The 22,791-nt window shown below is 34.2% G+C and overlaps 1 protein-coding gene across 8 annotated transcripts in view; it reads left to right on the top strand.

The window, feature by feature from the left end:
• Positions 1-19,941, top strand: part of Epha5 (EPH receptor A5) — a 352,826-nt gene extending 332,885 nt beyond the window's left edge. For 6 of the 8 annotated variants that reach the window (XM_031342894.1, XM_031342892.1, XM_031342889.1 and 3 more), the window contains 3 exons: positions 3,376-3,569; positions 6,923-7,078; positions 15,579-19,941. In XM_031342894.1, coding sequence (XP_031198754.1) covers positions 3,376-3,569; positions 6,923-7,078; positions 15,579-15,684 — 456 coding nt within the window. In that variant the 3' untranslated portion in view covers positions 15,685-19,941. Of the gene's footprint in view, positions 1-3,375; positions 3,570-6,922; positions 7,500-15,578 lie in introns of those variants that run through there. The other 2 variants (XM_031342893.1, XM_031342895.1) reach the window with 1 other exon arrangement.
• The last annotated feature ends 2,850 nt before the right edge of the window (positions 19,942-22,791 follow it).

The raw sequence follows: 22,791 nt of genomic DNA, 5'->3' as shown, positions 1-22,791 counted from the left end.
CTCATACTCCTAGATCAGGACTCCATATTCCACATAGTTCTCAGCACTAAAGTCTTTCAAAATCTAATCAGGGAGTCACACTTAACTCCACTTACAACAACCAACCACTTTTCTTGTCCAAAAGTCCTTAATCTTCCACATTCCTGTAGGCCTGCCATAAAAATAATTCACTTCCTGGTGCAAACTTCAGTATTAATTACTTTTCAATTGCTCTGATAAAGCCCCATGGCCAAAACAACTTGGAATTGATACACTTAGGACTCCAGAGGGTTAGTTTATGATGACGACAAAGCTAAAGCACAGTGGTTATTGGCTAGAGTAACAACTGAGAGCTCACATATTGATCCACAAACCAGAGGCAAAGATCACAGTGGGAATGGCATGAGACTTTTGAAACTTCAAAGCCTGCCTGCAGTGACACACCTCTTCTACCAAGTCTACATTCTAAATCTTTCTTAGCAGTTCCTCCAAATGGGAAAGGAACATCCAAATATCAGCCTAGGAGTCCATTATCATTCAAAGCACCACAACATAGAAAGAAATCATGTTTATTGACTTGTTCAAGATTCTGAAGGATGAAAACTCCAAACAGCATGCAGTCAGGTCATCTGGGGTACAAACTCCTGGAAGCACCGAAGCATAACAGAGAAACAGGGAGGTAAAAAAACTCATACAATTAGAACAATAATTAATCTCTACAGAGAATGAGACATACAGAGAATGAGACATTCTGACATAATTATTTTCAACTAGATCTTACCTCCTCTTGATAGATATATCAACCTGATGAATGATGCTAGAGCTTCCACCACATGAAACTCTAGGAAATAAAGCACATAGAAAAAAAACTTTGTCCTTATATTAAAGGAATTGATTTAATTTATCTATTTGGCAATTATGTGTAAAGACTAAATACTCAGTTGAAATAAAACTTTAATTTAAAATTTGCATATTGTTTTGAGAATTTACCCATGAGTACTGCCTGTGCATCATCTGCGGCCATCTTTTTGGCCCTCCAACTCCTCCCATGTACCCACATAGTCACTGGCAAATCCATGACTTTTTCTATAAATACTACCATTGCATATATACACTAAAAAACAAACAGAATCAATTAAAAACATCGAAAGAAAAGCATGCTATAAAATATTAATTTTAAGTAAATATTTACTAAGTTAATATAATTTAATGAATTAAGCTATTGTTGGCCAGAGGGAACTGAAGAAAATAATACCTTCTTATAAAAAACTAAAGAACAAGACAAGTAAGTAAGTAAGTAAAGTTCTATTAAAATATCAGGTGAATACATTAAAATAATACATTAAAATATTAAGTGAATGACAAAGATGGTTGATATACCTTTGTTACGTTCTGCATTTTATTTCCATTTTCTAAGTTTTAATTGGGAGTTGTTTTTTAATCTATTGCTTTTATTTTCCAAGATGCTTATACTTCTACTGCATCAGTTATATTACAATTGTGTCTGGCATAGTTTGCCTTTTGATTTCTATATCTTTTGAAGACTAAGGAAGAATGGCACTGTGGTCACTTGTCTTCAGTATTTCTTTCTTTCTTTCTTTTTTTTTTTTTTTTAGATATTTTCATTATTTACATGTAAATTTCTCCATTCCCAGTTTCCCCTCCAAAAAACAAAGAAACAAACAAAAACAACAAAAACAAACCCCTGTTGCCTCCCCCTTCCCCATGCCTGCCACCCCGCCCTCTCCCGCTTTCTGGCCCTGGTATTCCCCTACACTGGGGCACAGAACCTTCACAGGGCCAAGGTCCTCTCCTCCTATTGATGATAGAATTTGCAATCCTCTACTATACACATGCTGCCAGAACAATCAGACCCCTCCATGTGCAGTCTTTGGTTGGTGGTTGAGACCCTGGGAGCTCTGAGGGTACTAGTTGCAGAGATTAACTATGGAGCAGAGACAGAAGGAAGGGCAAGCCAGCCTAAATATAGCTGTCTTCAGTATTTCAATTATTAGTCAGACTATGTTCCTGCTCCTCCAGTACTTTTTAGTTTCCTGCCTATGCTTTGAGGTTCTTAGACTGCTTTAGGTTATTAATGGTGGATAGCAACTAGAACAACTTCAGGTTGTGGCCTATTGCTCATGGTCCCAAAGTACGCCCTGTACCAGTTTGATTCCTGTAGATGGTGATCTGTATATCCCCACTCACCTCAGATAAAAAGAAAGACCCGTGTTAGACCTGATAATCCTTCTTTCCTTCATGAGTTTGTTTACCACAAGATAACGGAAGTCACCTTTCAGTGTGATGTGCTTGACCTTCTTGATTTCTGATGACTTTCCCTCTTTCTTCCTAGTCACGTGTGCTTTGCAGATGTACAGTTTCCACTTCCCACCTGCCACCATGTTTAATCACTGCATTCCCTTTATTGTGAAGGGACTGCCTTATCTCGAGTCCTTGAAAATCATCCTCATAAAATGCTTTGGCTGGTTTTATTTTATAGTGTGTTAAACAATACCTAAATTATTTAGGGGACAATAAGACTAAATTTTCTGAAAGTGTATTTATAATCCTTTTGAGAATGCATACCTTAATAATATTTGGGGTTATATTTATAAATGAATTAAAGAGACCTTAGTAATACAGACACATATTATTTGTAGTTAAATATTTTGATGTCAGCACCAACATTATACATGGTTTTTAAATCCCCACAAAGAGATTGATACTCATACATGTGTTTAAAATAAATATTCGCAATGCCTTTGCCAGTAGATACTCATTTCAAATTCCTGACAGAAATCCAAAGATGACAATAAACAGTCAGACCTTGACATTATTAAATGATACATGAGACAGTTATGCTAATTTAGCCTTTGACTTATCCATCATTCACCATCCAAAAGTCTTTTCTGAAATAAAATTGCCATTCCGGTACTTTGAAAATGTGACTGCATATACTTTCTCTTTTTAATAAAAGATATACCTTCAGAGACATTGTAACAAAACATAATCATTATTTTATTATAAAATGTAAAAATGAATAAAGGATGGACTGTTTTATGCAATGAGTTTTATGAAGTAAAATCACAAGCATTTACATTTTTGTCTTGATTTTTGTTTTTGACTTTGATCTTTGAGACAGGTTCTCTCTGCATAGTGCTGGCTAACCCACAAGTCAGTATGTAGACCAGGCTGGTCTTGAACTCACAGAAATCACCTGCCTCTCCTCCCAAGTGCTGGAATTAAAGGAGTGTGCCACCACTCCAGGCTGGCCATTTAGTTTTTCAACATGTTCAAAAGGCTTATTGTTTTTAATGTTTTACAACAAATAAAATAGTTGTGGGTCATAAAATAGTAGTGGTGGTATAGACATGGTTCTCTCTTTGCTTTGCACAGGTGATCAAGGCAGTAGAAGAAGGCTACCGCCTGCCAAGCCCCATGGATTGTCCTGCTGCTCTCTATCAATTAATGCTGGACTGCTGGCAAAAAGATCGAAACAGCAGACCCAAGTTTGATGAAATAGTCAACATGCTGGACAAGCTGATACGAAACCCAAGTAGTTTGAAGACACTGGTGAATGCGTCGAGCAGGTACAGGACCAGACATGGATAATTTTCCTGAGTATATCTAATCAGGTTGATGTCATAAATACGTTATTAGTTTAGTCAGTTATGCATTAATATGTGAATCTGTATGTCACTAGCTTAACTATAATCTTCCATAATGTTCCTTGAACACAAAAAGGAATGAGCAATTATACCTAAAAAGACCTTTGTCTTATTTGTGTAATATGTCATTGTCACGAAAATAATGCACAGCTCCATTGAAAAGGCATTAGAAAATGGTATTCAAATGTGTTTGGAGCAAATGTACACATAGAAAAATGAGATTATAAGAGGCTAAGAAAGCACTGGTGCATTTTAATCCAGATGTCTAACTGTGATTACCCATGAACTCTTTAGAATGCATTTCACCAATGGTCATTTACATATAATTACACTGTACCATTCAATTTATGAACATTGATGATGGCGAGGACTCTTGACTTTATCTGCTTGTACAGAGATATTTGGTTCATCATTTAGTATTCAGTTGGGAGATTTAAAACTGATAAATGAATAATCTTGTGTAAATATATGTATAAGCCAATAATCATAGTTCCTACTTTTCTGAATTGCAATAGGAATACATTGAAATAATATTGAATATTTGCAAAATATATTTTCCTATTTATCAAAAAATATTGAAATGCTCCCTCTAATAAAACTACAGCTGCTTTCAAATTATGAAATTTACTAGATTATTACTTTCAGTGTACTTAATGCTGTGGTCTGTTTTTTTACAAGAAAGGAAATCAGGCTCGTAGCTGATTTGGCTGCCCTATTAAAGTGAACTGAATAAAACTGCTTGCTTACAATGAAGTTGCATGAGTTCAATAATCTTTATGCAACACTTGTTTAGTAGGCAGAAAGCCATTTTAACATAAGTCAGAGATGAACCTTCAAAATCTGTTGATGTTCTTTGAACTTTCTAAGATAACAGCTGAAGCCTATATCTTCTTAACAATTATTCCGTATGTCATATCCTAAATAACTGTTTTAAAATTCCCTTTGGTCTTATACAATATTAAGCCTTTCTCTTACGTATTCATTTGAGTGATGTCCAGGTGATTGTCACAAATGAATTAAGGAAAGATGATAGAGGAAAAGAACTTAATGTTCTAAATCATATTGATTTTCTATAATGACCACATTTACATTCTTATGTATGTTATATATTATTTTCTTATATATGTTTTATGATTTATAGAATACAGCTTGTTATGCTTGTGCATATCTTTCAGACTATGTGACTCAGTACCCATCCTTGACCAATAATTCTGCAGGGATTAAGTTCCTGGCTCATTAGCCACTCTATTCCTGTCACAATATTTGATGACTCCAGTAAAAATAGGAATAGTATTTGGATAGCTCAATTTTTTTATATTTCATGATCCTCTCTCTCTCTCTGAATGTGTGTGTGTGTTTTCTAAAATAAAACACCAAAACCATGGACTGCTTCCTTTCATTTAGACTTACAGTGCTGGAGCAATGGATTAGGCCTTCCTCTAAGAGCCATGTCTAATCTCCCACAGGAAGGCCTCCCAGTTTTTCACCACTTGAGAGACAGAACCATCCAGTGCCTTCTCTTCCCGCCCCCTTTTTTCTTTTTTTCCCAGGGCCACTGCCACCCTGGAGCCCTCACTCATTCTCAACTCTTCTGTGGTGTCCAGCGATGTACTGTGATGCCCCAGAGCTCTGTTTTCCTTGGTCTCCATGAGGCCCAGGGACCCTGGACTGCTCCCTCCCACCCCTGTGGACTGGGGTTAGTGGCTTCCCACAGCCAGATGCAGCCTGGCCAGTGTGCCCATACTCTGGCTGGACATGAATCTCCCTCCAGTCCCTTTAGTTCACCAGCCAGTGCAGTGACCTTCAAACACACACACACACACACTTTACTAAACATATACAAACTTACATGTATACGATTGGATAACCAGTTCTTGGATTTGTCCCAGAAAAACAAACAAACAACACTATCTCTTCCACTCTTGATATCTCTTGTCTGTAGTTCTTTTCTGTAGGGTTGAGGTCTTTATGAGAATTTTTTCTCTTTCCATGTTAATATGCACACTGCTATCATACTTGTCCAGGTCTTATTTCACCTACTATGTTATTGAGAATTCATGGGTATAGCTTCCCTGACATTTCTCAAGACAAAGTGTCATGGCATAGTTCTTCATGCTCTGGCTCTTCTGTCCCCTCTTCTGCAATGTCCCTGGAGCTTTAGGTACAGGAGTCGTGTTGAAGGTGTGTGATGTGGAACCAAGCACCATATAACTTGTTCTCTTTATGTTGGTCAGTTGTGGTCTTCGGTAGTGGTCTCTGTTGCAAAGAAGTTTCTTAGATGAAGGAAGAGATCTACACTTATCTGTGGGTATTAGTTTAGATATTTAGCATGCAGTTAGGACTGATGTTGGTCTAGTAAAGAGGCAGTTGTTAGTACTTCTCCAAGGTCCATGATGTCATTAGTCCTGAGTAATTGTGTAGGTTGCCACTACTAAGGATGATCTCCCTTTTCTTGAACAGCCTTAAATCCAATTAGAGAGGTGTTGGTTGTCACCATGGTGTTCCTGCAGCTACTATACTCAGTGCTATTGTGCAATGCTGGACATTGTTATAATGCATTGGCTTCATACCCTGGATTGCTTCCTTCACTCAGATGCTTGCTTGATAACTTCTGGTATCATGAGCCTTTGAGACTCAGGCTTGATCCTCCAGGTTCTATGCCTGAAGTGCATGGAGCCTTCAGCAGTATAAATTTACTATGGAAGTTTCTTGAACTAAGTTGGTGGTAAGCAGAATAGAACTGGTCAGATATAAAATGTCTTTTAAGTCATATGGATAAGATGTACTATGATAGATTGTGAGGAAAAATGAAAAACAAGGAAAAGGTGGACTGCTGTATCATATACTACAATGGGAAGTGTTTGAGTAGAAGTTTGTAGGGAAAAAAATCAAGAATCTTATTCTGGCCATGTTAGATTGAAATTCATATGAGAAAAATGGAAACTAAAATCAAGTGTAAGGATACATGTGAGACCTTAGCTGGCGATTAAAACTTTACAAAATGAATATTTGATGCATCAAAAAATGAACAATGAAAATTATTGCCTTTCTCTTTAGAAAATCTACTAGTATATTATAAGCCCACATTCATAGTCTACAATAAAAATCTAAGATTTACTTTTATTTTTCATATTTGTATTTTGAATAATGATTGAATACTTTCCCTATGGTTTAATTTTTGTCCCAAGTATTTACTGAATTTGATTGAACATTACAGGTACAAATCAAATGTATCAGTTTGTAACTTCTACTATTTATGTTTTGTGTTGTTCTAGAGTATCTACGTTGTTGGCAGAACATGGTTCTTTGGGGTCTGGGGCCTACAGATCAGTAGGGGAATGGCTAGAAGCAATCAAAATGGGCCGGTACACAGAGATTTTCATGGAAAATGGATACAGTTCAATGGACGCTGTGGCTCAGGTGACCTTGGAGTGAGTAGTTTTTCTGATCATTTTTACATAGTTGTTGGGGCAAGAGAAGTACATTCAGACACCAGAGTGGATGCAATCAAGGGAAAGCAGTTAACCTGTGTCCATATGCGGCAGCTTTCAAAGAAGCTTCATCTTTTTTAGCCTGTGCTGTTAACAGCTGCATGGTTCATGCTTCTTGTGTCCAGTATCTTTGCTATTTTCTTCATCCAACAGCACTTGAGTGTTTGGATAATTGGAATTACAACTCCTTGGCAAAGTACTGGTACTTTATGTTGTGGAAAAAGATGTTTTCTTGAGTTTTTATATTGGTACTTATGTTATATGAATGTAAATATAAAACAAAAAAGCTGTAAGCACAATTGGTGTGGTTAGTCTTGTGTAACAAAAAAAAACTAAATTAAAGAGAAAGAAGGAAAAGAAACAAAAGAAAAAGTGAGAGACAGAGAGAAAGAAAGAAAGGAAGAAAGAAAGAAGGAAAAAAAGAAAGAGAGAGAGAGAAAGAAAGAAAGAAAGAAAGAAAGAAAGAAAGAAAGAAAGGAAGAAAGAAAGAGAGATTCCTAAATGACAAAATGTCAGCTTTTAATGGTGAATAACTAGATAACAGCTTAAATAAAGTTTTCCTGGCAGGAATTTCATTTAATATCTACATGGTGCAACTTATATTCTTGAAATCTGAGAATATGTTAGGTCCTGCCTCTGATGTGTTGTTAGTTGGTACAATCTCAGTGGAACCAACTGTGCCCACTTCTGTTTGCACGTTTAAGATACAATTTATTGAATCCTATTAAATAAAAATGACTAGAGCTAAATATTGAATTCCTTAAGATTGTAAGTCATTTGTACTTTATTATATACTCTTTATGTGTAATTATTTTAGCCTAATTGTTATTTGTGAAAATTAATTGTCCTATTATGGTTCCATCTAGAATTCATCTAAATGAATAATGTTTTAACCTGTGCAAATATAACTGACTTCAAATGACCTGCCAATTTAAAAGTTAAAATATTGTTATAAGGACTTTAAAATGTTAGGATGCTCTAAGTCACAAAACCACTGTCTGCACTTCCATCCCTTTATATAATACCAATACTGAGAGGTTCTCTAGACATTCCTACATACTATTCTGGCATTCCTGATTCATTGAATTCACTGCTCATCCCCAGGAAAGGTAACAGGGTACCATTTATTACCGACTAATACCACAGTCTCAGCACTGTCTTCCTTTGTACTGATCACTAAACTGACATAAAATCACAACCACTGGGATTGATTTCCTAGTTTACTTAATCCCATTTTCACAGCCACTACTAAATCACATCTTCTTGGAGCCATGAATATTATGCCCATTATTTCTTTGATACTCAAGAATCCCATCTGTGTTGTATTTAAAACAGTATACTAAAAAAACCTTCCTAATGATTTAAAACTATTTTTACATAATTACTATTTAATTTTTCAGTAAAAATGGTCATTTTAATTTATTAAAGTCATTTGTCATTTTATATTAAAATGATACTGTAGGTATTTCTTCTACCCAATGTCAGATTACTTGTACATATACAATAAAATTATTTGCATTAAACAATGTCTCTGTCTTTATTAAGAGAGTCCATGGTCACATATTTAGTTAGAACTGGAACACTTTTGTTTATCCTTTCACAGACAGTACAAAAATATTAATTTATTTTTTTATGTTCTAAAATTTATTTTGGTGCATGTAGGTGCTATCTTCCTGTGGATTGCTTTGTTTCCTGGAGAATTCAAAATAATAGAAATATGTTTAATATTGTACACTCTTTTTACATTTAAAAAATATTTCCTATTTATTTCTGTAACTTCCTAGACTCTCTTTAGTTTGTATGTAGTTTATCAAGACTGGAGGTGCTCTTCTATCTTTTTATACTTGTTCTTCTCTTGTTAAATTGCCCCTTTCAATTTACCTTTCAAATAATTTACTGGGAACAGTAAAGTCAAAGAAGGTTGTCTTTTGTAAATTGCTTGAAATTCCTGGGGTCCATACTCATTACCATTATCCTTACTGGAAACTGGGTATGCTAACTCTATCCCCAAAGAGATTAATTTTTTTTTGAAGAGCTTGAAATAATTTGGAGCATGCCCTGTTATTTGTAGTAACTTTTTATGATCACACTATTTATAATTAGTAGTATATATTTATCAAGACATTATTTAAAGTAAAACACAAAATAACAAATCAGTTTCTCATTGCTCAAGAATGAAAATGAATCATTTGTATAGTTCTTTGATCTTAACAAAGAGAAAAAATAAAGTTGCCCACTGTTAATAAATGATACAAAAGAAATGGGTTGCCACACAATCCCAGGACATGATCTTGAAACACCTTGCCATAACTTGTATATCTATCTAGTCAGTGTCCAATATCTAAATATTAATTGTTTGAATTTTGGGAAATATTATAATAAGATAATACAATGTTATTCCTGGAAGCCGATATGGGACTGACACATCCTTAGTGTGTCAATGTTTATAAAAATGTTAAAACAACCAAAAAGCAAATGCTCAAAGTTTTATACATACAAAATGTATTTCTCTGATGACAAGTTTGGGTGCATATTAGATTTATAAGTATAAGCATTGAAAATGTTCCAAGTATAACCATTGGCTAAGAGCCACCTTCATGTGGGTTATTGTGTTTATCAACTATTTGCCAGTATATGTATGAGGAATAAAACTTAATAACTTTAGTTTCTTGAAATAAGGTATATTTGGTAAGAGTAGCTTTTAACTTTAGATGCCTTTGCTTTCTGCCTATCTTCTGTTCGCACACCATGCTATTCTATCTGTATACAGTCATCATTTTTGAATAATCATAGCTATAGAAATGGGAAGGCTCTTCTATCATACATTAGTACTATGAATTACTGTTAAAAGGGAAACTGAGCTGGAGGCAAGTAGTAAGTTGAGGCCAAAGATTTCAAGTAAGGAAACAAGAAAGGGTGACAACATTTGAATTGTAATAAAATAAAATAACCAATATTTAAATAAAGAAAAAAAGATCTCAAGTAAGAGCACAATCAAAGCTGTTTTATAAACTCCTTTTCTGACTAGTGCTCTCAAAACTTGGTTATTCAGAAAATGATCAAAGTCCAGGGAATTTAAATATTATAATAATTTTATGAAAGCAGAATAGATTCCTAAAACAGTTGTATGAATAGAATCTATCATACTAAGCCAACAGTTGTCTAAATCTGGAACCCAAATCTGTGCAGTCTAACACAAATAGCTTCATTAACCTGTGAAGGAAGTTGTTATACATAATTTACTGTGTTCTCAAAGCACACTTAGGAGAGCTTGCTAGTCTCTATCTGTACTCTATGCAATTAAGCTAAATTTTTGACAGCCTGTTTTTTTGTTTTTTTTTTTAAAAGGCCTCATCTCTACAAAACAATTGAATATTCTCTTGATAAATATATTTACCTTGCACACTCCTCATAAGTGACTATTCAAAATTTTTAAAATAAGCCAGGAAAAAAAAAACAAAATCACAAGGCTCCATGATAAAACTCATAAAGGCAAAATTTTATGAAGTTGAGTGAAAATCTATTTCTCTCTCATGTCCCTTCTAACATCCAGCTAGTAGGGAAGGACTTAATCCTACTGACATGGCAACAAGGTATATAAATAAAGCACAATGGAGAATTAACAATCTCTCTCTCTCTCTCTCTCTCTCTCTCTCTCTCTCTCTCTCTCTCTCTCTCTCTCTCTCTCTGTCATCTGTTTCTCCATCTGTCTCTGTCTCCCTCTCTCACACACACATACTCACATCCAGACACACACAGTACACTTAATTCTAAGTAATCAAGAGGGTATCTCCATATGTATCAGGTGGTTCGTATTCCTTAGTTTATCCTACTACTTCTTCATGAATGTCGTGAGAATGTTTTTCATTATGTAATTCCATGAAATAATATCTGAGAATATGTTGCAATGTGGTCACAGCAATGGCATCATATTCAGTTATAGATCTTCTGAAACATGACATGTCTTGTCAATATAATGCAGTCTTTTGGGTCTCTTTCTCATCACATTTAACCAAGTAAACCTGTGCTTAAGGGTGCTATGTCTACTAGAAACAGCCCTAAGTATTTTTCTGACATGTAGTCACAAAGCCATTAGTGTAATGTATATTAAGGGGCTGACATGTCCTAGATGCAAAGCAAAATAAGAAAAGTACTGTATTCTTCACCATCAGAAAATATTTCTTTCCAGTATTGGGCATGAATTGATCTGCTTCAGTGTTACACACAGTGGTTATTACTACTAATCTGCCCACTTTATATATGTAGAATGCAGGAAAGTAAAAACTGTTATGAGTATGAGGTGGCTTATTGCACAACGTACTTACAAAGCAATCATAACGCAGCAGGTAGAAGGTAGGTATCTTATAAAGCAGAGACAGGCAAATCCAGGTGGCTCACTGGTCAGCCATTCTATCTGCAGCAGCAAGTTCTAGGTTCGGTGACAGACCCCGTCTCAGTGAATACACGAATGAATATATGAATATAAGTAAGCTAGAAATGCCCTGGAGGAAATCACCCAAATGTCAGCCTCTGATACTCACATATATATATATATATATATATACACTGTTGAGCACATGTATGCATATACCACATGTACACACACAGGAACTCAACACTCATGCACATATAAATATTCACAATGGAAAGAAAACAAAAAAAAACCTGTTGGAAATTGTGAAATGTGTGAGACAAAACTACTTACAATATTTTAATGCATTTGTCAATACTGGAAAAAAATATTCAAGCTTCAAATAATTCTCTAAAAGACAAACTTAACTCTCCTAGAGTTATTCTCTCTCTTTTCCATGGAAAATCATATTATGAATATTTCTATTACAAACATATTAAAATGATTTGTTTTCTCTGTATATAATTTCCATAACTTCTAAAGTAACAAATCATATTTCCTAAAATACCATCAAACACTATTAAGGATGTACACTATTTATAAAAATGTTTAAAGTGTAATTTTGTGATTTCTTTTCTAATTCCATTATTGTAATTTCATTTATCTCTTAGGAAGAAATAAACAAAGTATGTGGGAAAGAGGAAGAGAGAGGGCAAAGGAGGGTAAAAAAATTTCAGTACTCTGTCCACTTGCATGTGTGCACCTAAAACATCAGATAATAATAATGTGACCATATGCATGTGTGCACAGAAAAGATCAGATAATTTATTGATGTGGACAAGTTATTTTATGTGTTTTTTATTAGATGTTTTCCTTATTTACATTTCAAATGTTATCCCCTTTCCTAGTTTCCCCTCTGAAAAAAATCCCCCATTCCCACTAACCCCACTGCTCACCAACCCACCCTCTCCCACCTCCTGGCCTGGCATTCCTCTACACTGGGGCTTATAGTCAAGGTCCCCTCCTCCCATTGATGACCAACTAGGCCATCCTCTGTGTGTACTCCTTGATTGGTGGTTTAGTCCATGGGAGCTCTGGGGGTACTAATTAGTTCATATTGTTGTTCCTCATATGGGGCTTCAAAACCTTTCAGGTCCTTGGGTACTTTCTCTAGCTCCTTCATTGGGGACCCTGTGCTCAGTCCAATGGAAGGCTCTGAGCCTCCACTTCTGTATTGGTCAGGTTTATGTGTTTTTAAATGGGGAGATTAGGACAAACTTAACTTAAAATCTATTCATATGAAATTTTTTAGTCATATATGATTGTATAATTCTAACACTTGAAAAGAGAAATTAATGGTGACTCCCATAAACACATACTCTGTACCCGTAACAAAAGTCAATTCTCCAAAATATTAATTTTTTAGCATAAAATACTTCTTATATCAACATATTGGATTCTTTTGTGATCAGTTAATTTTTGGAGAAATAAATCGCATATTAAAAAGTCAAATCAAAGTCAAATAGCTTTAGCCAAGTCAGAATATGGTGCAAATGTGTATACACAACACACACGCACACACACACACACACACACACACACACACACACACACAAACACCTTCAAATTAAAGTGTTCTTGCATGTAAAAAGTCCATTTCATTTGAGCTGGAAACTCTACATTTTGTGTTTAAAGTCAGTCGGAGTAAGCAGTAAAAGTTATTTTAAACATTACTTCTACTTGAGCAATTATGAATTATGTAACTAGAATAAATATGTTACTGAAAGAAATGTCTCTCAGGACTTAGAGTTTATCATTTAGGATTTCAATATACCAATGACAGATTTTAAAATACATTTTATAGCTTAAAAAATGTTTTACTAAGGATTCATTATTTCCAAGTTCAAAATCTAATCCTTTCTCTCTTGGGTGTATTCTATACTTTGCTCATAAATACTCATAAATATTCACTTTACACAATTTTTCATAAAATATGTAAAAGAATTAAAATTGCATGAAAATGAAAGTATGTTAAAATATAGATTCATTGTGAAACCTCAGTGAAAACAGCAACAAAACGTGTTTGGTTCTTTTGAGATTTTCTGCAATCAATATTTACACAATTTCCTGTTATAGAAATAAGTTAATTTTTGCGTTTAATGTGAAATATTTTCCAAAATCACACCCAAAGTAATGAGAAATCTAAGAGGATTTCATAGCTAGGTACCTGGTTTTAGTCCTACCTCAGTTGTCTACTGATGTGTTCTATAGCCAAATGATTTAAATTTTCCAAATTTGTGTCACTTATCCATAAAGTAAAACTTTTAAAAATTCTGAACTTCTGTGAGCTGTCTTTCTAGTATGAAGAAGCTAAACAATTTATCAATTATCATCATTTGCTCTTATGTTTAATGATGTGTTTTTTTAATATGGAGAAAATTTCCATTAGTAATTCATAACTGTCTGAAGCACTTTATCCCTTCATAATGGGGAGTCATTTCCTTTTACTCTAGTATCTGTTCAGCATAACCCAGGACAGCTGTTAAATAACCTACAATGCATAAAATAGTCCTCTAATGGCAATGACTCGCCTATCCAATGGGCAAGCCTACTGATGCCAATTAAATTGGAAAGAAATGCAAGTAAATTCAAATAATGTCTTTTTATTTGCACCATAATTTCCAATTATCTATTATTGTGGTAACAATGGTGACTTTGTTTCCAAGAGGATTTTTATGAAATTTATGTTTTGCTGATGATTCTCTTGCAAACCACATCAGCCATTGTTATTCATATATTGTACAATGAGATCTTGTAATTAATATTTAGTAGCCACATTGTGAGAAAGAAATATATCACTGTCATAAGGACCAGTAGCATTTTGTTTGTTTTTTTCCTCATTTTCTAAAATGCTCATAAGAAATTTAGAAAACATAAAGGAGACAAGAAATACGAAATTTTCTTAGTAGACGATTCTTTCCAAGGAAGTCAAGGGTGGAGTCAAGGTTTCTCATTCTTGCTAAGTGACACCTTTGTGCTACCTGATACTCTTACGTTTATCCAACATGATCTTCTTGTCATTGTCTTTCATTGTATCAATATCTATGAAAATTATAGGTAAAACATTGATTGTAAAAACTTTCTATTAATAGATTAATGTCTTTAACAAGGTAATTTCATAAAGAAATCTCATATGCTTGATATATTTGTCATTTTTCATTTTGAATTATATGTGCTATGTTTTCCTAGAATTAGTACATATAATTTTCCAAATACATAGGTTGGCCATATTTGTTTAAGAACCTTTTTGAGGAATAATTTCCTTTAATGGTCCATGAAATAGCTTTTAAAGTCCATTTTAAGCTATGTAAAATATCATGAATTTAGAAACAAATTTTAAAATTTATTCTGAACAATAATTTTTTTAAACATAGAAAAACAATATAGGTTGAAAGCCTTTCTGAAAGCATATAGTTTTTTGAATTCTCTAAATGTCAAAAGAAAACAAAAGTTTATGTGTTATTTGATAAAAGATGAAACTATAGTACTTTGAATCTGAACTAAAATATGGCACAGATTATTGTGAGAAAAGCACTGCTGTAGTGATTACTGCCTAAGGGTCTCTGTCGTGTATAATGGCTACATGGGATGAATGAGTCTCTTAAAGTGCTTGGTCTTTAATTGATAACGTGTAATACTTTAAATTATGTTTTATATTTCTTTTAGCAAAAATAATGTTTGCTGTGGTTTTATGGTCACGTTTTCAATAATGTTCAATGAAATTGTACCGTTAAGTTTAATATTTATTGATAAAATATAAACACTCATTTTTTTCATCACTATGTACCATTTAAATAATGATTGTCATCCACCGGAATAAGTGTACATTTCCTTAGAGTGCGAAGAGATTTTTTTTTTCAAGGAACTATTTTAGAACCCACCTTTCAGAACTGGACTGTGAATATCTAAAAGTGTCACTACTTTATTACTAATTCCTGCAAAATTTTTTCCCCGTGCCAGCGTGAGATTTTTGAGGTGTGCTACAAATTGAATCAATACATACATCCAATGTGTGCTCTCTTCATGCAGGGATTTGAGGCGCCTGGGAGTGACTCTGGTCGGTCACCAGAAGAAGATCATGAGCAGCCTTCAAGAGATGAAGGTGCAGCTGGTAAACGGGATGGTGCCAGTGTGACCCACTCATGGGTCACTTCTCCAAGTGAACAACTCAGCACTTTTTAAACAACCCTGAGATTTATTTTAACAGAGAAAGAGAAAAGGGTGGTTTCCAAACCTTTGGAGGCATTTGCCTTAACCTTTGGGTTTATAATCAATATTTTACTAAAATCTCCAGATCTTCCTCTTAACGTCTTCATTTTCACCATGCAAATGTAACCGCAAAGAGAGCTAACATGAGGATCAATGTCCAATAATAAAATAGTAACTAAATCTTCCCCACTTTTTCCATGGAATCTAGTACAAGAAATATATCAAGATACAGCACCTTTAAAGACTGTTAAGGCAGCCCCTTTCAAAACTTCCAGGGATCAACTTGAAAGGAAAAGTTCTAAAGCCATGTATGGGCTAAGAAAAGCTGCATTTTACTGACGTTTACTTCAAGTCTTAATTGTCTACATGAGTGTATTGAAGAGCAATATGATTAGAGTATTTCTTAAATACAGTTTGTAATTTAAAATGAAATTACATGTAGTTAAGTTATAGAAAATAGTTTATAAACATGTTGCTTGGTCAAGAAAAAGTCCAATACAGGGTGTATATTTATTTTTCTGTGTTATATAATTTACTCTTCATTGCTCTTCTAGAGAGTATTAGGTAATGAATGTGTATACATGTATAGTTTGCAATATATGCAGGAACTGACTTACATTGGAATTGTGTGTGTGTGTGTGTGTGTGTGTGTATTTGAATATGTCGAGTGTATTGTTCTGCTTGCCTTCTGGATAGTGTTTTAATTTTGGCAATATATAGCAAAGGGTGTTCTAGACTCTATCATGGGTGAAAGGAATTAGGAAGCCATAGACCAAATTCCCATTCAAGTTGGTTTCTTTTGCTTTCATTTTGAAAGCAATTAATTAGTTTATTCAAACAGCTAATGCCTGCAGATTAAATTCTCTTTGGGTTTCACAAACACTCCTTACCTGTCTGTGGCAGAGAAGTTCTCACCATTAATCTCTCATGCTTCTTCCACCTTTCTAAGTTCCCAAAAATACCTTCTAAAGTAATATTAACACAAAGAACACATTTGTGTAGAATGTAAAGAGATGCAACTCTCCTGGCTTCTGTTAACATCCAATTTAGGCAGAGGGTACTCAAAATCTCCCTACTTGGTTAACCAGTTCCATTGTGACTCATTCACAGAGAGTTTGATACTAAGACAGCAGTAAAAAGTGAAGAAAAATATGTTTTTCTCAGAATTTTGTTTCAACATTTTTTTATTAATAACTGTTTGTGCACTTTGTAGTTACATTTTGTCCTCCATTCATAACAGTGAATATGCTTGGAAAAGCCAATGTGAAATATTTTAAGAGTTAGAGCCTTTAGGTAGTTTACGATAGTCCCCCAGTATATTTTATATACTACAGGAGAAATGGGCTGATGTTTACGGAAAAATCCACGCAGTTTATTGAAATGTTCACATAAGTGAGCATAATAGTAAGAGTAACAATATTTTCTATTATTATGCTTTATAAAATCTGGAGGATGGTATGTGATATTTGAGGAGTAAAGAATTTAGTTTGGGACTTTAACTACTACATTGGAAAAAGCTTATAAGTGGAGCAGTTCTGCAGGAGAGATGCAAGTATTTTATGAGCACTATTCCTTTTTCTCTTATAAACATGTTTCACTGCAATATTAACCCATGTAAGATAAACAATTGGGGTAATTACTATTTATTCCCCCCTTTATTTAAGGTACGAAATAGCTCCTTGCTAAATAAGGAAAGATCAAACTTACAAAAGGGTGTGAAGCATCTAACCATTTTTTATATTATACATTGATTCCCCATTCTGAATAACACTGTAAATCCACACTGTGTTCAAGAATTCTCTGTTGGTTTAGTGACACTTTCAGAACATACTGAGAGTATTTTAATACTATCTTGGTAAAAATCACAGGGAAGTATCATTATGAAAATGCATTTACATATTTAAATAAACATAAAATCATTAAAACTAATTACTATTGTACAGATAATTGTATTTGAATTTAAGTTATAGAGTAGTGTTGAGAACTTCAAGACAAAAATTCATTTACAGATACACATTTTAGAGCTTGTTCAAGAGACAACTATGTGAACACATCAAAAATTACTTTCTAACTTGTTTTCTAAATTTGTATGGTCTGAGATTAGTGGTAGACATACATAAGGGGCTAGGTGTTAGAGTGATGACTTTGTTTTCACACAATAGAATATAAACTAATTTGATTCAAATTTATTTTCCTGTGCAACTCAAGTGTTACATGTGGAGAGTAATTCAGAAGGAAAGCTTAATAACAACACAGCTTTGATCCATACCACAATTGGGTTGAGGGTTTCTAAAGACCATCACTCTGCTTTTAAAAGAAATAGACTTTTAAATTATGAGTGCTCTGTCTCCTAAAGAGGAGAGAATGTCATTCTAAAATATTTGTTCACCACTGGATGTATCACCAATTGGAAAGTGCCAAACTCATCGATCAATGTGAGAAGTGCAGCAGGGAGAGGAGCCAGTTCTCCTGAAAAGTAGCGAGTCCGCCACTTAGCACATAGCTCTGTAAACCCTCATGGTGTGAATCTTCTTTCTGTGACTTCATTTCCTTTCCCATGGACTCCCAAAAATAAAGCATAAAGTTCCATAATCTCCACACATACAACTGATTTGTAAAATGATATTTAACTGTATTGTAGGAAGGAACAACAGGGAATTGTCCTATTTGAAGTCATTCAGCTACTATGGTTATCAATCATAATTTATATCTAATCTTGCCATTCACTAGCATGTGCTGTGACTTTTTTTCCTCTCTTTGAAATGTATTAATTGTATGTGAAATGTAAAGATGCTGATTTTCACCTTTTAAAAAATTATAATGTGCATGTGTTTTTAATTCCTGTGTTTTATTAAACAAGCCAGTGTTTGAAAGTAATAGGTTCATTGTACGATCTGCATAGAAATATTTTATCAAAACTTAAGTGTGTTTAGAACTTTGGAATTGTCACAAATAATACGACACCTTAGCTCTGTTTATAAAACAATTCTAACCACTATGTAATAAAAAAAGAGATGCCACTTCACATCTCCTGTGAAGTGACGCTGTTACTATCAGTTGAACACTTACACATTTTGCATGTCTGCTATTTAAATTCTGTGTGGAAGTGAAAGGCAGTTAAGATATTTGTACACTCACTGAAGTGGGTTTTCGGAAGCACAATGAAAAATATTCACCTTCGGAAGGTGTTTTGGCTGTAATAGTACCTTAGATGGAAAGAGAGTCTGATGTTAGAGACTTAGCAGGTATAGGATGTTGCATAGTAGTAAATATCTCTTTCTTACTTTGTTCTTTCTAAACACTAGGAGGGAAAGTAAATGTGATGATTAATTGTCTTTGTTTAAACATTGCCAGATGTTTGACCTCAATGTAAATAAGATGTAGGGATAATATGATTGCAATGATGATCCTAACGAATGAATGAACAGATTCAGAATGGTAGCTTTATTTGAAATTTGATAGCTGAACAAGTCATCACTTTTTTCCCCCCGTGCAGTAGCACAGCTGGTTACATTGAATATTTTTCCTCCATTATACTGTTAATTATATAGTAATGTATCAGGAAAGAAATAGATAAAAAAACATTCTGCTCATTTCTTGTTAATTTCCAAGTCTTTTCACACATCAACAATTGAATGTTCTTATTCAGAATGACCATGTAATTGTCACATAGAAGAAGCTGCTAATTCTTTTAAAAAATGTCTGTTTCTAATAACCAAACTCAAATTCCTTTTTTTTTCAATGTTAATAGGAATAAAAAGAAGTTGGCAGAAATATGTTCCATCTTTGCAAGCTGGGTGCTATATTCACTGAAGTTTGACTGGTCAACTATTTGTGAATATTTACACTACTGTAGTTTTTAATTACTTGTGTAAAAGAATATATGTATACATACACTGAATTTGTAATAGTCTGAGATTAAAGTCAGACTCTGTCCCTTGAAAATATGCTGATGGAGATCACGTGGTTTCAGGGAGGTCAGAGACATCTGTGCAGACTGTCTGACTCTTTGGTAGGCACCAGGATATCTTGTGTTCATGCCTCAGAATGAATTCAGGAAGGAATTGTATTGGTTCCCATCTGCATCTATTTGTGCTTTCAGTTTGTGTACATGTTTTTGTAGTGTAAGATATTAAATTTTATATTTTTTCAGAAAATAAAAAACATTTGAATATAGAAAAAATTGATTGTCCTACTTGGTATACCCTAATATATTAAATGTATAGCCTTTTCATAGGAATTTTATTCTCAGAAAATATTTGCTTTTCTATGTTATAAATGTGATTATGTTATGAAGTTATAAAGTTATAAGTTATAAAGATGATCATATACATTCTCCGCCAAAAGCATATTCCTGAATATACAAACTACTTGGCAAAAAGAAACTGACTGAGATTACAGAACATGACCATCATTCATGGTGGCAATGTAATACAAAATGCACTTGAAGAAAACAAAACAAAACAAAAGACAGAAACCACAATGAAGAAATAAATAAAAATTGAAAATTATATACTATTTGTATCACCTACAAAAGAAGACATTTTTGTGACTGACACCAGTTGGAGATAATTTCATCATTAGCGTCTGCTATCTGCTCTGTCACTATGCAAGAATAAAATATTTACACAAGAAGGGGATTAAGAAGCAAGGCTCCCTATAATTTGTAAGTATATCATAATGATCTTTGAAAAATGACAAGAATTACCTATTTTAGGGATTGACTTGTACAACATAGAAAATGACACCCTGCACTTACAGAATAATAAGTAGAGCTGGTGTTTAAAATTTGCTAGAATTAGGATTCTTTACTGATTCAACATTTATTCGCATGTTACTCAGAACTCATTATCATTTAGACTTACATGGTTCTTACTGTGCTACCGAGTTAAAGATACCACTTAAAACAATTTCCCAGTCTTATATTTACTCTTGACAAAATAGAAGTAATAGAGTTGCAAGTGATTAATGAAAAAGAAATTCTAGATTCGAAATGTTCATGTTAATCTTTGTGATGCTTATGCATAACCTAATTGAGATTCAGGGCTTCCAAGGCCTTCTTTGGACTCTTCAGACACCAGTCAGGTACGCATATGAGAGTATCACACACACACACACACACACACACACACACACACTATACATACATGTAAATCACTCATGCAGATAAAAATGTTTTAAAATATTGTGATGAATACACTTTTTAATTTTATATTTTGAAATTTTTATACAAAATATTTTGCTCATATTATTTCTCCTCTCTCACCTAAGATTCTTCTACTTTTTACCTTCCCAATATCATATTCTTTCTTGCTTTAACACAACAACAACACACACACAGTAAAGTTACACACAAAAGAATAAGCTACACCTCATGGAATTTATTTTATGTTGGCCAGCTTTTCCTGAAAAAGAGTCCTCCCTGGAGGAGTGGTGATATAACCAGTGTCATCGTATTAAAGAAGAACCATTTTCTCCCTCCCAGAAGCTACCCATAGCAAAAAGGTTCTTAGTTCTGAGTAAAACTTCATGCCCACTTTCCCTTCTCCATGCTGAGATTTTGTCTGGCTTGAATTTCTTACAGGTCATTGACATTAATTATCAGATAGAACAGGGATTGTGCACATGTAAACTTATAGAATATATTCAATTTAAATTGCACAAGAGATTCTACGTTCCCAAAGAGCAAACATTACTTTAGATTCACAACACAATTTTGAAATAATAGGTTTATGAACATGATTTTAAAACACTGTATTATTTACTGATATTATTATATTGGAATACACACTAAATCCCATGTAACTCTTAAAAGTTAAGTATCTAAAATAGTAAAGGAAGTGATTTTTAGCTTTAAGCATTGAGTATATGAGAGGCTGTTCCAATAAAAAAAAGAGAAAATCACTATGAATCATATTACTTAATGCAATACAGCTTTAAGTAATACATATTACTTAAAGCTGAGTCTAGTCCTGTATTTTAACTCTGTATTCTCAGTATATCTTATGCTATATCTACCTTAGGATCAGTATATGTGGTTCTTCTTCTATCAAGTGCCCTCCACACTCCAGAACATTGTATGGTTTGAAATTCTTTTTCTTACACTATCCAATTAAAGGTCTCCTCTGTCTGACTACTCCCTAAGCACATCAAAATATTAATCTCTGTAGCATAATTTTTAATTACAGAATTTAATATCTTTAAAATCATCCTACAAATTGTATTTTTTCATTTTTTAATATTTATTTAATTTTTTTAAAATTTTTATTAGTTTTTTTTTCATTTCAAATGTTATCCCCTTTCTCGGTTCCCCCTTGGAAAGCCCCTATTCCATCACCTCTTGCCCTGCTTCTATGAAGGTATTGCCTAACCCACCCATCCACACCTGCTTCCCCTATACTGGGGCATTGAGCCTTCACAGGACCAAGGGCCTCTCCTCCCATTGATGACTGACAAGGCCATCCTCTGCTACATATGCAGCTGGAGCCATGGGTCCCTTCATGTGTACTCTGGTTGGTGTGACTTAGTCCCTGGGAGCTATGGGGGGTATGGTTGTTTGATATTGTTGTTCCTCATATGGGTTTCAAACCACTTCATCTCCTTTAGTCTTTTCTCTAACTCCTCCATTGGGAACCCTGTGCTCATTCCAATGGTTGGCTGCAAGCAGTCACATCTGTATTTGTCAGGCTCTGGCAGAGCTCAAGAGACAGCTATATCAGGCTCCTGTCAGCAAGCACTTCTTGGTATCCACAATAGTGTCTGGGTTTGGTAATTGTATATGGAACGCATCTCCAGGTGGGGCAATCTCTGGATGGCCTTTCCTTCAGTCTCTACTCCACACTTTGACTCTGTATCTCTTCCCATGAGCATCTTGTTCCCCCTTCTAAGAAGGACCAAAGCATCCATACTTTGGTCTTCCTTCTTCTTGAGCTTCCTGTAGTCTATGAATTGTATCGCGGGCAGTCTGAACTTTTGGCCTAAATATCCACTTATCAGTGAGCGCATACCATGTATGTTCTTTTGTGATTGGGTT

Source organism: Mastomys coucha, unplaced genomic scaffold (genome assembly GCF_008632895.1).
Source record: "Mastomys coucha isolate ucsf_1 unplaced genomic scaffold, UCSF_Mcou_1 pScaffold22, whole genome shotgun sequence".
NCBI classification, from domain to species: Eukaryota; Metazoa; Chordata; class Mammalia; order Rodentia; family Muridae; genus Mastomys; species Mastomys coucha.
This window is presented reverse-complemented; position numbering and strand designations above follow the sequence as displayed.